This window comes from Gekko japonicus, unplaced genomic scaffold (genome assembly GCF_001447785.1).
Source record: "Gekko japonicus isolate JY-2015 unplaced genomic scaffold, Gekko_japonicus_V1.1 scaffold368, whole genome shotgun sequence".
Taxonomy (NCBI): domain Eukaryota; kingdom Metazoa; phylum Chordata; class Lepidosauria; order Squamata; family Gekkonidae; genus Gekko; species Gekko japonicus.
In genome coordinates, this window is record NW_015176462.1 from 589,626 (window position 1) to 606,296 (window position 16,671).

The 16,671-nt window shown below is 43.2% G+C and overlaps 1 protein-coding gene across 1 annotated transcript in view; it reads left to right on the forward strand.

The window, feature by feature from the left end:
- The window catches only part of CEP128 (centrosomal protein 128kDa), a 334,110-nt gene that overhangs the window by 122,380 nt on the left and 195,059 nt on the right, over positions 1–16,671 (forward strand). Inside the window, exon 15 of the mRNA XM_015427028.1 lies at positions 8,891–9,055. Coding sequence (XP_015282514.1) covers positions 8,891–9,055 — 165 coding nt within the window. The remainder of the gene's footprint in view (positions 1–8,890; positions 9,056–16,671) is intronic.

The following is a 16,671-nucleotide window of genomic DNA, read 5'->3' on the forward strand; positions in this document are numbered from 1 at the left end:
GCAAAGCTTTAAGGTCACCTAACTGGTTTTTCACTCGTTTATACCAATACCTTAGTGTCTCAAAAGCATCAGATTTGTGTTTAAGTATGTAAATCCAAACAAATTTTGAATAAACATCTTGCAGAGCTAACGCAAATCTGTTATGTGATAAACTTGGCTGGAAAGGCCCTAGAATATCAGCATGTATTAATACCTTAGTGTCTCAAAAGCATCAGATTTGTGTTTAAGTATGTAAATCCAAACAAATTTTGAATAAACATCTTGCAGAGCTAACGCAAATCTGTTATGTGATAAACTTGGCTGGAAAGGCCCTAGAATATCAGCATGTATTAATTGGAGTGGGTGAGTGGATTCTCTCTCACTCCTCCGAACAACAGGAAAAGCATGGCTTTTTACTTGTTTACAAATCCCACAGTCCAGGAACTTTTTACAAGGTTTTACACCCTCATTCCCTGTCAAGGCAAGTGTTTTACTGATAACACCAAATGATGCATGGCCTAATCTGCGATGCATTAAATGGATGCATTCATTATGGGGGTTAACATTCCCTGTCACAACAGCCGAAGCTGTAACCTGAGAACATTCAAGCAAATACACTCCATTCACCAGGTTTGCTTTTGCAATCTCCCTCCCCCCTTTCTTTATGACACAGCAGTCTTTAGTGAAAACAACATCAAAGTTAGCTTTGGTCATCTCACGAACGCTTAAGAGGTTGGACTCCAGGCTGGGAACACACAGTACGTTTTTGAAGGTGTGATTTATCCCAGGCAGGATGAGTTCTCCCGAACAACTTACATCAACAGCATGACCATCTGCCAGACTGACATGATTCAGTGGAGTATCCTGTACATTGCACAGGAAATCAGGACTCTTCACCAGATTCACACTGGCTCCACTATCAAGGACGAAAGCATACTGCTCCACTCCCTTTGTAGTAACAAGAGATGCGGCTGGGTGGCCAGTCTGGAAATCACATCGGCTGCCAGCCTTATTCCTCTTAATAGACGGGCAGTTTTTCTTTAGATGATTTTTTGATCCACAGGAAAAACATTTCTTTACGCGCAGAGCCGTGGCTGGTAATCCCGGCTCAGGTTTTATGGCTCTGCTCTCTCGGCTAGCTTCCCCAGCACTTGTACAATCCACAGGCTGTTGCTTAGCAACCAAGGTCGGTTTATGGCGTTCCTCCCACTCTATCGCTCGCCCAAGAACGTGGTTGAAAGAAAGTTGGTTAGGATCCATTCCTTCGAGGGAGGCAATTAAGGTGTCGAAGGATGGTTGCAGGGAACTGATTAACAGATAACATTTGTCTTCCTGATTTTCCCTCCCTTCGAGCATTTGAAAAAGTTCTGTTAGTTTATTTACATGGTCTCTTACCGATTCATTTGGTGCTTGAACCTTCCGGTAAAGACGACGCATCAAAGTCATTATAGTCCCAGCTGAAGTTTGGACATAAACTGTCCGCAGTGCCTGCCAAGCCTCCCGTGCCGTTAAAGCTGACGTTATGTGCAGAAGCTGGTCATCTGCTACCGACAGGACGATGCAAGCCAAGGCACGGTCTGCTTTCGGCTGGTCCCCTGCTGGGATTGGGTCAGGTGGCAACTTATGAAGGAGCCAGTGCAGGGGCTCCGCTACCGCTGCCTTGTGGGGCAAAAAGGCATGGTAAAAATTTATTAGTCCCAAGAATGCCTGAAGTTCTGCTTTACACGTGGGGGCGGGAGCCTCCACGATGGCCTTTACTTTGTCCTCGGCCGGGTGCAGGCTGTTGGCATCCACTCTGAATCCCAGAAAGTCCACCTCCGAGACCCTGAGGAGGCACTTCTCTCGTTTCACCTTGAGCCCTGCCGAGTCGAAACGCTGCAGGACGGTGTGGAGCCGAGAGGCGAATTCGTCGGGGGTCGCAGCGGCAATCAAGACATCATCGAAGAACGGTGTCACACCAGGGATCCCTTTTAACAAGGAGTCCATTAGTGTTGCGCAGAGCGTGAGTAATGGTCCACTGCCAGTCTAAGCCAACTCAGCACCTTAGCAGACTTTCCAGCCTCCCAGCTCTTACCAGTTCTTTGCTGTTCTGCCCCTCTATAGTAACCACACTGCACAGTCCAGTGGTACACTATATACAAGGGTTTATTCACAGAATTTACAGTCAAAGTGCTTCGCCAGACGCTTGCTTCCTCCTGAGAGGTACGTACATGGCTTCTGTACAGACATATATACATAGCAGCACCAATCAGCAACAAGCTGAGTCATGGTGACTTCACACTGTCCAGTGCCAGCCATAACCGGTCAGAACTAGTTTATCTGTCCACCTGCTGACAGGTAGCTGTCACTGAACTGTCAGCTAGATCATAGTGATCTTCCTGCTGTCAGATTAACTTACAACAAGGAACGTGAAGTCTGTCACTGCTTCCATGACTTCCCCTTCTATTTGCCAAGGAGTGATGGGGCCGGATGCCATGATCTTAGTTTTTTTTGATGTTGAGTTTCAAGCCAACTTTTGCGTGCTCCTCTTTCACTTTTGGCAAGAGGCTCTTTAGGCCCTCTTCACTTTCTGCCAGAGTGGTATTGTCCACATATCTGAGGTTGTTGTTTTCCCTGGCAATCTTAATTCTGGCTTGTGATTCATCCAGGCCAGCATTTCGCATGTTGTACTCTGCATATAAATTAAATAAGTAGGGTGACAATATATATTATTTTTTTTTAAAAAAATTAATTTTCTACATACATTCTACAAAACTACACTAACAAAAATTACAGCTATACAACGACCATATATGATAATAATTAATATCTTGTCAAAACTTTTCTCTTATTCAAGTTAAGAATAAAAATTCTATTCTATTGTTTCAATATGCAAGAAATTAAAATTATTAACAATGCAAAATTATGTAATGTAATATAAACATTTCTCCTAAAGTTTAAGCTATTTTTGCCTTTCCTTCCTTTCTCTTCTTGCTTTTATCATCTCGGGGTGGTTTGGGTGCTGCCGCGCCCAGTTCTGATTCAGAGTCTACTTCTGAGCTGCCATCTGCAGATGTTTCGTGGCTTTCTAAGTCATATGAACTGTCCAGTTCTCCTTCTTCTTCTTCCTCTGTGTTATTTGTAGCTTTTTTAGGTTCCTGATGTCTTTCAAAAACTGCTTTGCTTTGAGAAAAGAGTCAATCTTTTCTTTTTTTCCTTTGTAGTTGAACATCAAGCCTTCAAGTAGTATCCATCGGTAGGTAGTGAAATTTTCCTGTAGATAGGTGGTTAAGTTCTTGTATTGTCTTCTCTTCTTCCTTATCTCAAATGGAATGTCTTTTAGTATTCTGATGTCTTCTTCTTTGATTTTCAATGTAGTCCCAGATGTTGCTTTCAGTATTGAGACATCTGACATATATTTCACCAGGCAGGGTTTTTTTCTTAATAAATTCTGAATATGTCCGGTAGATCATATCCATTTCGCTTTGTAATACTTCCGCCTTAATGCCTGTCACTGGTGCAAACGCTTCACTAAAGATTTCTTTCAGATTCTCAGATTTGTCTTCTGGTACACTTTGAAATCTTAACACATATGAAGATTTTTCCATTTGTAACTGCAAAAGTTGAGTTTTATCTGAAGATCTTTTTTCCCCCACAACTTCCAGTCTTTGATCAATTGCTTTAATCTTGTTTTCAACTTCTTCTATTCTTTTGTTGGATTCTTTGAGCTGTTTTTGTAAAGACTCCAAGGTCTTGCTGATATTAGTCATCTGAGGCACCAGAGATCGCAGTGCAAGTATCCAGCATGCCTGCAAAGTCAAAGTTCACTTCCGGTTTAGAAAACAGACTTCCTTGTTGAAGTTTCGCTTTCGCCGCCATCTTTTCAGCCCGATAAGACATTGTTTATGTTTTGTAAAAGTTCGCTTAAGTCTTATCAGTCTGGAATTGTACTGATTAAATTCAGTCGTCCACTCAAACGCCACCACTTTCTGCCCCCCACTAATGCTTTTAAATCTTTGCTGTTTTCAAGGGGTGGGTAGGTTCCCCTCCTCCACTTTTTCTTGGGGGCACCCGGGCTGGCATCTTACTCATGCTCCGCTTCATCAGGTAAGAGAAAGTCTTTTTGTTTTCGCCAGGTCAGTCGCTCGCTGGTCCAGTATGCTTGTCTCATGCCCAAAATGGTTCTGTGGTGGTGGGGACCTATAAGGGCAGAGGGGAGCCTCGATCCTTTGGCTTCGGCCTTGGGAGAGGCACCCCCAGCATCCCAAGCTGAGAGCCCCCTACATGGGCTCTAGGGGGAGTCCAAAACCAGCCAGATCCCCTCCCCTGCTGCCAGGTCACGAGCCACTGTCTCTGGAGCTTCGGAGGAGCGTGCCCTCTATCAGCGCGCTGAAACCGGAAATCACTATATACATTCTTGTCTTAATCCTTTTCCTATGCTAAACCAATCAGTTGTTCTATATATGGTTTTAACTGTTGCTTCTTGACCCTTATACAGTTTTCCCAGGAGACATATGAGCTGGTCTGGTACTCTCATCTCTCTAAGGACTTGCCACAGTTTGTTGGGATCCACACAATCAAAGGCTTTGGCGTAGTCAATGAAGCAGAAGTAGATGTTTTTCTGGTACTCCCTTGCTTTCTTCATAATCCGGCAAATGTTAGCAATTTGATCTCTAGTTCCTCTACCTCTTTGAAACCTATCTTGTACTTCTGCCATTTCTCTATCCATGTACTGCTGAAGCCTAGCTTGTAGGATCTTGAGCATGACCTTGCTAGCGTATGAAATGAGTGCAATTGTGCGATAGTTTGAACATTCTGTGGCATTCTTTGGGATTGGAATGTAAACTGAACTTTTCCAATCCTATGGCCACTGTTGTGTTTTCCAAATTTGCTGGTATATTGAATGCAACACTTTAACAGCATCATCTTTTTGAATAGCTCAGCTGGGATACCATCACCTCCACTAGCTTTGTTGTTAGTAATGCTTTCTAATTCCCATTTGACTTTGCACTCCAGGATATCTGGCTCGAGGTCAGTGATCACACCATTGTGGTTGTCAAGGTCATTGAGGTCCTTCTTGTATAGTTCTTCTGTGTATTCTTGCCATCTCTTCCTAATCTCTTCTGCTTATGTTAGGTCCCTACCATTTTTGTCCTTTATCATGGCCAGCTTTGCATGGAACGTTCCCTTGATTTCTCCAATTTTCTTGAATAGATCTCTAGTCCTTCCCATTCTGTTGTTTACCTGTTGCATTGTTCATTCAGGAAAGCCTCCTTATCTCCCCCTGCTGTTCTCTGGAAATCTGCATTCAGTTGGGTAAATCTTTCCTTTTCACCTTTGCCTTTCACTTTCCATCTTTCCTCAGCTATTTGTAAAGCCTCATCAGACAGCCACTTCACCTTCTTGCATTTCTTTTTATTTGGGATGGTGCTGATTGCTGCTTCCTGTACAATGTCAGGAACCTACGTCTATAGTTCTTCAGGCACTTTGTCTATCAAATCTATCCCTTAAACCTATTCTTTTTTTTTTGAACTTTTGAAATTGTTTAATAAGCCCGGGTGCTATTTAAACTAGGATGCCGTACTGCTTCAGGACATCTGTGTATTTTGAGATCTTGCTCTCCATATTTTTCTCTGCCTCCTTAAACCTATTCTTCACCTCCATTGTATATTCATCAGGGATGTGATCTAGGACAAACCTGAATTGGCCTAGTGGTTTTCCCAGCTTTCTTCAGTTTAAGCCTGAGTTTTGCAAAGAGTAGCTCATGATCTGAGCCCCAGTCAGCTACAGGTCTTGTTTTTACCAACTGTATAGAGCTTCTCTATCTTTGACTGCAAATGAGATAATCAATCTGGTTTTGGTGTTGCCCATCTGGTGATGTCCATGTGTAGAGTTGCCTTTTAGATTGTTGGAAGAGGGTATTTGCTATGACCACCATGTTCTCCTCCCAAAACTCTGTTTGCCTTTCCCAGCTTCATCTTGTTCTCCAAGGCCCAACTTGTCTGTTATTCTAGTTACCTTTTGACTTCCTTCTTTAGCATTCTAGTCCCCTATGATGATAAGGACATCTTTTTTTTGGTGTTAGTTCTAGGAGGTGTTGTAGGTCTTCATAGAACTGGTCCACTTCAGCCTCCTCTTTGTCAGTGGTTGGGGCATAGACTTGGATTACTGTGATGTTGAATGGTGTTTCCCTTGGATTCTGACCGAGATCATTCTGTCATGTCTGAGATTGTATCCCATTACTGCCTTTCTCACTCTCTTGTTGACTATAAAGGCCACACCATTTTTAAATGGGATTCTTGGCCACAGTAGTAGATATAATGGTTTTCTGAGTTAAATTTGCCCATTCCTGTCCACTTTAGTTCACTGATTCCCAAGAATTCAATGTTCAGTCTTGCCATCTCATTTTTGACCACATCCAACTTACCTTGATTCATAGATTTTACATTCCAGGTTCCTATGCAGTATTGTTCTTGGCAGCATCGGACTTTCCTTTCACCATCAGCTGAGCATCCTTTCGGCTTTGGCCCAGCTGCTTCACTCTTTCTGTAGTTACTTGTACTTGCCCTCTGCTCTTCCCCAGTAGCATATTGGACACCTTCTGACCTGAGGGGCTTCCGGCGTCATATCTTTTAGCTTTTTGTTACTGTCCATGGGGTTTTCTTGGCAAAGATACTGGAGTGGGTTGCCATTTCCTTCTCCAGTGGATCACATTTTGTCTGAGTTCTCTGCTGTGGCCTGTCCGTCCTGGGTGGCCCTCCATGGCATAGCCCACAGCCTCATCAAACCACGCAAGCCCCCTCACAATGTCAAGGCAGTGATCCATGAGAGAGATAAGACACAGAGGGTACTTAGATTGTCACTAAAGGAATGGGATTCCTATGTGTTGGGCATGTTCCCAGTCTGAGGAGAAGCAAAATAAAGGTGAATTGCCTAGGAATTGCTGTCGCAGGGAAAATAATCAAGAGTTTTGTGATAGTCTTGTGGCACCTTAAAGGTTGATGAATTTATTGCATTGACAGATTTATACTGAAAGCTAAAAATGGTAGAAGGGAAAGGGGTGAGGAGAGAGAATCCACAAGACCTGGTTTCCCAGGACATGGGTACGTTATATTATGGTATAGAGCACAGATGAAAACAAGATTCAGTCAAAGGAGTTAAAAAGTTCAGAGCGGGATGTGGACTGCTTCCCAACTGCTTATGAACTGTGCAATGAGTTTGAATACTGTAGATAAACCTGGAAGGACTGTCACTTTTGTAGCAAGCTAACCACCCCGAGTCACTACTGAGTCTAAGCCTGAATAGTGTCAAAACTACATGTGAATTCCAACTAAATAGCTTCTCACTGGAGTTTACTTTTGAAACTCTTCAGCCAGTGTTGTATTGTGGCCAGTATGGTGGATTAGAACCTGGGAGAGTTGTGCACAAACCCACAATTAGCCATGAACCTTACTTAAGTGATCTTGGTCCTCTCTCCCTCTGTAACTACTTGTAAGGTTCTTGTGAGGCCAAAATGAAGAATAGATTGGATTTATACCCCACCCTTCACTCGGAGTCTCAGAGTGGCTTATAATCCCTTTTCCTTCCCTCCCCACAATAGACACCCTGTGAGGTAGGTGGGACTGAGAGCTCTCTTTCAAGAATTGCTCTTGAGAGAACAGCTTTGAAAGAACTTTTGACTGACCCAAGGTCTCACCAGCAGCTGTGTGTGGCGGAGTGGGGAATCAAACCTAGTTCTCCCAGATTAGAGTTCATGCTCTTAATCACTACACCAGACTGGCTCAGTACAAATATTTTTAAGAAGGGAGGATATTGCATACTCCCCCTCTGAGGAGGAGTGGTTACCAAAGTAAGAGTCGCCTTGAAAAGAGGCCTGGTTGATCTTGGCTGTACCTATTTTAACCTCACTTACAGAAGTATAGATCTCTTGCTCTGACAGAACACAAAGTTTGGGTGAGGGACAAATTTTAAAACAAAGTTATAGAATGTACAGCTTTTAGCTTCTCTGTCTCCTTTCCTAGTCTGTCCTTCCTCTTCTTTCAGCTCAGTGTTTCATATATAGTTGTAACCCAAGATGTTTATCTCCAGTTCAAATGACTTAGTTCTGTATAAGAAAAATGGAATATATCCAATGACTTTTTTGTCATCTAAGAAGAAAGAATTAGATAGGAAAAAAATAAAATAGAAAACACTTTTTTGCGCATGGAAGTATATTATTTTGAAAGAAGCTGGTATGTAGGCACAATAGGACTAGTGGAATGAGGTAAGCTTTTTAACACCAGAAATATTGAAATCTTCAGTAGCATATTATACATATTATAGCATATTTTTGTGTATAAAATTGATCTCATTTAAACAATAAATATGCCCTTACTGTGGATGTCTATAGTACACCCACGAATTATCATTCTTTTATGCTGCATATAGTCTTGCATTAAAATATTTGCATTACAAATTTTGAGTCAGTAAAACCTTATCTTAAAAAGTATTTCATTAGTTCTAGTAGAGAAACTGTTTGACTGGATTCCCCCCCCCCCCTCTGTTTCCCCAAATTTTCAGTGGAAAATTTGAAAAAGGTCTTCAGGGGGGAAGGGGAAAGGGTGTGATGGTAGTGGTAGTAGTATTTTTTCTCTTTTTCCCCCTGATATTTTCTTTGCCCTTACATTTTTAGTTATAATTCTCTTTTTTATAAACAGGTAAACAATGTTGGGTAAACAGTTGGGTAAACAGGTAAACAATTTTGGGTAAACAGTTATATATCACTATAATAAAGCTATCTAGTGTAAGCAGTTATGATGTAATCTGACAGGTAATATGGGATCAAAAGCTTTCCTTTAAATAATAAAATGGTGAGAGAACCTCAATCATGAGAATAAATTAAATATAAAGGTGATCAGAATTTAAATACACTTGTTCTACTCGTTCCCATCAGACAGAACTTGCAGAAGAGAGAAATATGGTAAAAGCACAGCGTCGACAGGTGGAAAAGATGAAAATTGAATGTGATAAATTGGCAGAGGAACTAAGCCATAAGGAAGAAGACAATGTAAAACTCAGACGAAAATATCAACTGATGAAACAGGAACTGGATGACAAGGTAAAAGAGAAACTTCTCAAGTGTAGCAAAATTTTAGCAACCACGAGTACCCCATTTTGGTTTAGAATTTTCATGGATGTCCAAGGCCTTCCCATGCATTGGCAAGTCTATAAAAGCACACAGCTGCCCACACATGCTCTGTGGAGGCCTCTATTCTCTAGCATCCTCAGAATTATATAGCAAGGATCACATCAGCTACACTTTAATAACAAGTTTATATAAAATGTTTGTATTGCTCGTTTATGGGCTACATAGTCAGGTCTCAAAGGGTATTACAGAACCACATCTCAAAAGACTCTTATCCAGGTTCTAATTAGGGGTGTGCATTTTGTTTATCTGAGCAGGGTATTTTTCGAGGGGGAGGTCAGTCTGATAGCAGCTGGGGTACTTATCCAGCTATCCCATACGGCTGGCCATGTTCTCTTTAAATGCCTTTTCCTCCCTCCATTGGAGGGTGGGGGCGCCTTCTTCTGGGGCCATAGAATTGGACCCCCTGGTCCAATCTTTTTAAAATGATGGGGGTTTGAGGAGAGGCACCAGTAGCTATGCTGCAAATTTGGTGCCTCTATCTCAAAAAACAGCCCCAGATAACCCCAGATCAACTCTCCATTATGTCCTATGGGGACCATTGACTATAACAGTCCCCATAAGATTTAATGGAGCAAAAAAATCCGGCAATCCCAAATATTTACTGAATCCAAATACCATTCTGGTATTAGGATTCAGGAATATCTGGAAATAGTGATCTTCTTTGTGGTAAGGCTGAGATTGAGGGGGAGAAGGACAGACTCTCCATGAAGGAGGGCTGCTTTCAGGGAAGGGGCATTGTTCAGGAGCCTCTCACCCCCCCTTTTTATTCCTGGCCTAGGGAGGCCTTTCTCAGGGGCTCAATTTACAACTGTAGCCCAGATAGGGAACCTCTGCCTGGCAGGTGCCCCTTGGTAAGCGCCAGTGGCATGAATGGGGCGGTTTCACGGTTGGGGGACTTCCCAGGTTAATCTGGGCAGCCTAACTTTACAGAAACCAACATACGGTCAGGAGGGAGCCCCACTAATCACGAGAGTGAAGTGGCAATCCTCCTTGGCGGGACAACACAGTTAGAGGGAGGCAGGGACTGAAGCATGGTAACAAAAGGTGGGAGGAAAGCCATTTTAGAACCTAAGGAATTTTCTTTCACTTTCACAGTGAAGGCAAAATGGCAGAGAAGATAGCCCCTCCAAGTAAGCTATGGAGAATATAACTCGTGAATTTGATTTGCCCAATTCCCTCTCTTTCAGTCTCACTCAAACATCTCAGCATGGGGGTCAAACAGTGGATTTTTCAGGAGAAGATGCCAAAACAATTATTCTTTTTTGGTTAAAGTCTGAAATGAGGAAGGAGTTTAGAGAATTATGGCAAACATCACACTATAGGGATTCTCATGATTCATCTCCTGAATGTGGTAGATTGAAACATAGGCAAAAGAGAACCAAAGATCACAGCAAGTCTTTCTCCTCCCCTGAAATAAAAAAGAATAAGAAGCATCCTAAATCCACTCAGGAACATAGTCCTCTCTTAAGTGAACAGGAGGAAGACTCAGACTCCACACGCTCCTCTTCTACTAAGGAAGAAGGAGAGCTTTCAGAGGAGGACACAGAGATTGTTCCCACTACTCAAATTAGACTTTTCCTTCAGGAAATATATAACAGTTTGGTGTAGTGGTTAAGTGTGCGGACTCTAATCTGGGAGAACCGGATCTGATTCCCCACTCCTCTACTTGCAGCTGCTGGATGACCTTGGGCAAGCCATAGTTCTGTCAGTGCTATTCTTGAAAGAGCAGTTCTCGAAATAGCTCTTTCAGTCCCACCTACCTCCCAGGATGTCTGTTGTGGGGAGGGGAAGGGAAAGGAGATGGTACGCTGCTCTGAGACTCCGAGTGAAGGGTGGGATATAAATCCAATCTCTTCTTCTTCTTCAAAATGTTACCCAAGGTATTGAGGACATGAGCTATTTTATACTCCTAAGGAGACTGAGGAAGAGCACTCAGGCTTCCCAGTGGGGTCAGAGAAAACCATTCCCAAGACAGGGTCTAATACTGGACGGGTACCTCTACCAGCAGCCTTTTATAGTCTCATGAAAGCAGAGTGGGATCACCCTGCCAAACCTAAGGCTAACCACCCTATCTTTGCAAAGTTTTATTCTCTTATTCCAGAGGCCTCAAAAAAGTTTAAATTACTAATCATGGATAATCCAATCAACAGTCTAGCTCCCACTTCTGTTTTACCTATGGAAGCTGATGACCTACCCAGAGACCATAGTGACAAAAGGATTGAGCAGGCACTGCGAAGGGGATTTTGAAGTGTTGGCCTATGCGTGGTCTTCTGAATTAGCTAAAGCGTACAGTGATATCTGCAAAGGGCTTAAAGATGAACTCAAGAAGATTGCCTTAGCCCCGGCCTTTGCAGCAAATGCATCCTTGGACACCTTTCAACATTCAGCTCAGGCAATGGCTTCCACTGTGATGGCCAGAAGAAACACCTGGTTAAGAAACAGGGATGTAGATCCTTTGGCCAGAGCTAAGGTGGCATCAGTTCCTTTTAAAGGAACCATCCTTTTTGGGGAAGAGCTAGAGAGGTACCTTGTGGAGGCTAAAGACAAGAAAAAAGTGCTTTCCTCAAGGAAAAGGGAAAGGAAAACCCAAAAAGCAGCCTCAGTCCTTTTGGGATTATAGAAGGGACTTCAAACCAAGCTATAATAAGTCCTTTAAGGGAAAGTGGCAGCCAAAATACAGGGAGAATAGATCAACCTCTTTTCCCAACAAGCAGCAGAACCCAAAGAACACCAAGAAAGGAAACTCGGCCTGACTATGCTGGGAGTCCCAGCAGAGGAGTCGGGGGTGGTCTAGAATTTTGTGACAAGGTGGCATCAAACAGTGATCGACAGATGGGTGTTAGACACAGTTTCAGAGAAGTACTCATTGGAGTTCCAAACTCTCCCACCCAACTGATTCCTAGAGATCCCCAGGAATCAATCAACAGAAACACAGACTTTTGAAGATGGCCGTTTGGCATCTTCTGGAGGTTGGGGCCATAGAACTGGTCCCTCATGAGGAAAGGACACAGGGGGTATACTCCATATTCTTCATAGTTCCAAAGACGAATGGGGACATCTGGGCCATTCTGGATTTAAAATGGCTGAACAAACGAATTGTAACCAAGAAGTTCAAGATGGAAATTCTGAAATCCATAGTGTCATCCATACAACAAGGGGACTTCATGTGTTCAATCAATCTGTCAGAGGCTTATCTGCATATCCCGATCAGGTAGTCATATCAAAAATTCCTCAGGTTTGCCTACAACAGAGGCCACTTCCAGTACCGTGCCTTTCCTTTTTGCTTGAAACTCTCACCAACTCTATGAAGGTCCTGGTTACCTTGGTGGCATACTTCAGAGTCCAGGGAGTAACATTATTCCTGTAACTGGATGACATTTTGGTCAAGGCTCCATCATACAGCCAAGCTTTGAAAGACTTAGGGCTGAGAATGAAAGTGCTTAGAGAACATGAATTTGTCATCAACCTCAAGAAAAGTACACAACACAATCTATCCTGCACCTGGGGGTATGAATAGATACACAGCAAGACAAAGTGTTCCTGTCAATAGAGAGGCAACTGAACAATACTACATCCGTTAGCCCAAGTGGTGAAAGAAACAATGGTGGAGGTGATAACGCTTGCTCAGCTATTGGGCATGCTAGTGTTATGTCAGGAGATCCTTCAATGGGCCAGATTTCATGCTCACCAGAGGTTTTTTATTACCCTTTCAGGACATAATAGCTCGCAAGAGGTCCTGGAAGGTACTTCTGCTGGAAAAGGTGAAGCAGGATCTGCAGTAGTGGATGTCTCCAACACGTTTTCACAAAGGGCAACCCTTAAGGGACTCTCAGAGACTGGTGTTGACGACTGATGCATGTCTATATGGATGGGAAGCGCATACCAAGGGTGAGATGATTCAAGGAACATGGTCGCAGGAAGAGTCAGCCAAGAGTATCAGTTTTCTCAAACTCAGAGCCATCAGGCTAGTCATGGTTCAGTTCGGGGATGTTCTGAAGGGTCATCGTGTTTTGATTCAAGCAGATAACACAACACCCAAGGCATATATCAACAGGCAGGGGGGAACAAGATCCAAATCCTTGCACAAGGCAGCGAAGCTGTTGATTCAGTGGGCAGAAGAACATGTACAGCTGGTGAAGGTGATCCACATGGTGGATCGAGACAATTTCATAGTGGGTTGGTTGAGCCAGAGAAAAATAGACCAATCAGAATGGATGCTCAACAAGGAAGTTTTTCTACAGATCTGTTACAAGTTCAGAAAGGTGAAAGTAGACCTGTTTGCCATAGAAGAAAATTGCCACCTGAAACAATTTGCATCAAGGACAATGTGTCAAAAAGGGACAGATGCGTTGGACTACAACAGGCACTCCTGTATGCTTTTCCACTGGTCCAACTTATGCAGAGGGTGCTACAAAGAGTAGTGGATCAAAAAGCAGAGGTCATAGTAGTAGCAACTTTCTGGCTGAGGAGGGCTTGCTTCCAACACCTGAATAGGCTGGCAATAATGGAACCATGGCGTTTGCCCCTGGGGGAGGATATATTGAGCTAGGGGGCAGCGGTTCACCCTCGTCCAGAGATTCTCATCCTCACTGCTTGGAGGTTGAGCAGCAGCAACTGATTACCATGGGTTACCCACAGGGGGTGGTAGAAACCATGTTGGCGTCCAGAAGGGAACCCACAAATAGAGTTTATAACACTGCTTGGAGGGTCTTTTGTTCTTGGTGCAGGGATAAGGGGGTAGATCCACTGTTGGCCTCAGTGGGTGAGATCCTTTTTGCAACAAGGTTTGGAGAAAGGTCTTAGCACAAGCACATTGAAGCATCAAGTGGCTGCTCTTTCGGCAGTGTGGGGGGGCAGGAAAGGGAAGTTGCTAGTACAACATCCTCATTTTAAAAGGTTCTTGAAGGGAAGTTCTTTAGTGACTCCACCCCAAACACCCCAAACCTGGAACCTTAACATTGTTCTTAAGGCCTTATGATGTAGGGAGCCCTTTGAACCAATGGCTACCTGAAGCATGAAAGATCTTTCCTTCAAAACAACCTTTTTAGTGAGCATTACATCAGCTAGGAGGGTTTGAGAACTGCTAGCCTTATCCATTGGTAAGGAACTGTGTGTGTTTCATAATGACAGGGTGGTTCTTCTCCTGGACCCAGCATTCATACCTAAGGTGAATTCAGTTTTCCATGGATCAGAGGATATAGTGCTACCATCTTTTTGCCCTAACCCCAAGCATGGGAAGGAAAAGGAATGGCACTGCTTGGATGTGTGTAGGGCACTTAGTTTTACCTGGACAGGACCAAACACTTGAGAAGTACTGATGCCTTATTAATTTCATTTAGGAAATCCTTGTTTGGCAAGAGGATTTCAACCTCCACCCTGAGTAGATGGCTGAGGGGTTGCATTATGGTGGTGTACAAAGCCAAGGGGCTGGAGCCAACACAGGGTATCATGGCATATTCTCTGAGAGGAGTGGCTACCTCCGTGGCCTACAGGGCTTTTCCTTCTTTAGAGGCAATTTGTAGGGTGGCTACATGGAAATCAATTCATTCATTCACAAGACACGACCAAATTGACAAATTGGCCTCAGCAGGTAGAAGGGTCTTGCAACATATCATGCAGACCGAGAAGCTGCTGGACTCACCCTGGGAGGCCTTGCTTTTTCAAGTCCCAGGAATAAGGGCTGCCCCACTCCCAGGACTACTGGAGAACTTAAGATTTGTGTCTTCACTTCTCAGTGGTCTGGGAGTGGGGCAGTCCTCCCCAACCTTAGGGCCAGCAGCTTCGGTGGTCTTGGGGTGAGAGGAGTTGAATGGGTCTAGTACTCTGTATCCGTGGTAGTACAAGCACACATGCCAAGTGAGCTGGGAACTAAGGACGTGGTTTAGAAGAGTGGGTTGGTTTTGGGCAAGGCTATACTGCGAGCCTCTGACCTTCTGCTCCAATTAGGTAACACAATTTAAGAGTTAGGACTTTGTTCCCTGCCTGGGGAAGTTTTTTTTTTGTCTTTGTACATCGTTTGGAACAGGGAGACACAGCTTGGAGAATGACTGAGAACCCAGGGAACAAGCCCCTCCCCTCTGGGATCAAAATTGTTGGCCGGCCTTGCCTTCTGAGAGGAGAAGCTGTAATCCCAGGAGTAAGGACTGCCCCACTCCTGGACCACTGAAAAGGAAGCTTCACTGTTAGTGAAGAGAAATCTTCTGTTCTCTTTTCTGATAGGAGAGGAGAAATCAAGGTTTTCCTGGTTAGTGAACCAAAAACTGTAAAAAAACAAATTTATTATTTATTTATTTATTTAATTTATTGGGATTTTTACCCCGCCCTCCCCGCAAAGCGAGCTCAGGGCGGCTTACAAGGGGCAAATCCCATATAAAATAAGGTAAAAGCAATTAAAAACATTAATAACAATTAATCACAACAACAATAATACTCAATTAAAACAAGATGGTCCCCGGATGTATGCCATGATGGTAAACAGTCAGTTCTCTGGAGATTATACACACAAAAAAGCCTTCAGATCTATGTCTGTAATGGAACAGAAAAATGTGCATGATTGTGAGCAACACTGGCATGATCAAAACACCTTAATCTATGTACCCACAATAAAATCTTTCTACTTTGCTTTTCTCTGACATTTCAGTATATATCAAAATAGCTTTTTTCCCCTGATTGCATCTACTTTTAGGCTCTGAAAGCATTGTTCATGTTTCCATTCATATGGCTTTTGCTTTTCCAAATTGTCGCCTTCCAAAGGGAGTTTTTAATTCTGTGTCTTCCAAGTGCTCTGGTCTGCAAAACTTGTCCCTTGCCTGCATGCAACACCAAATGTCTTTCCTTCACACCCTAGTATATTAGTGTTTCTGAGCTTTCTTATGAAGTGTTCTGTAGGAAGTGGTGGGAATAGATTGAAAGGTTCCAGGTTTATTCCTGGGACGTGACAAATTAATAATGTGATGTTCCAATGCAAGCATTGAACAAAAACACTCTGCCCTGTTTTCATAAAACATAGGTTCATCCTGTAATTTGAAGGAGTCAAAGATAGCACCCTGAAGGAAATAGCTGATAGTTTCTGTGTTCTCGGTTATAAAACGTAAATGCTTTTTCAAAGTTTGACTTGAAACAAAGTCCTGCTGATGCACACCAGTCATTTCCAAAGACTGTCATGGCCAAGCTGTGTTTGGATCTGCTCGGTCTGATGACAGGCCTTCTTGATGACTCCCATTCCTGCATGGTCATAATTAAAGCAACAACATGGGAGCAGAGATCCCACTTTTACTAAATCACAATATTTCTCTGGGTAGAGGAAGGTGATTTGGATCCTTAGTGTTGTGTTCTTTGGATTGAATTGGAGCAGCTGTTCAGGACTGACTCTTTCATAATGTCAAAAAAAGAAAGATGAGAAAATGTCAAAGGAAAGTTCAGTTATTATCAGGGGACTATATTCTGGCTTTAATTTTATTTAAGTGTTTTTTATTTGATCGTGCAGTCCTAAGCAACGTTTCACCCTTCTACATCCATTTCGTGCA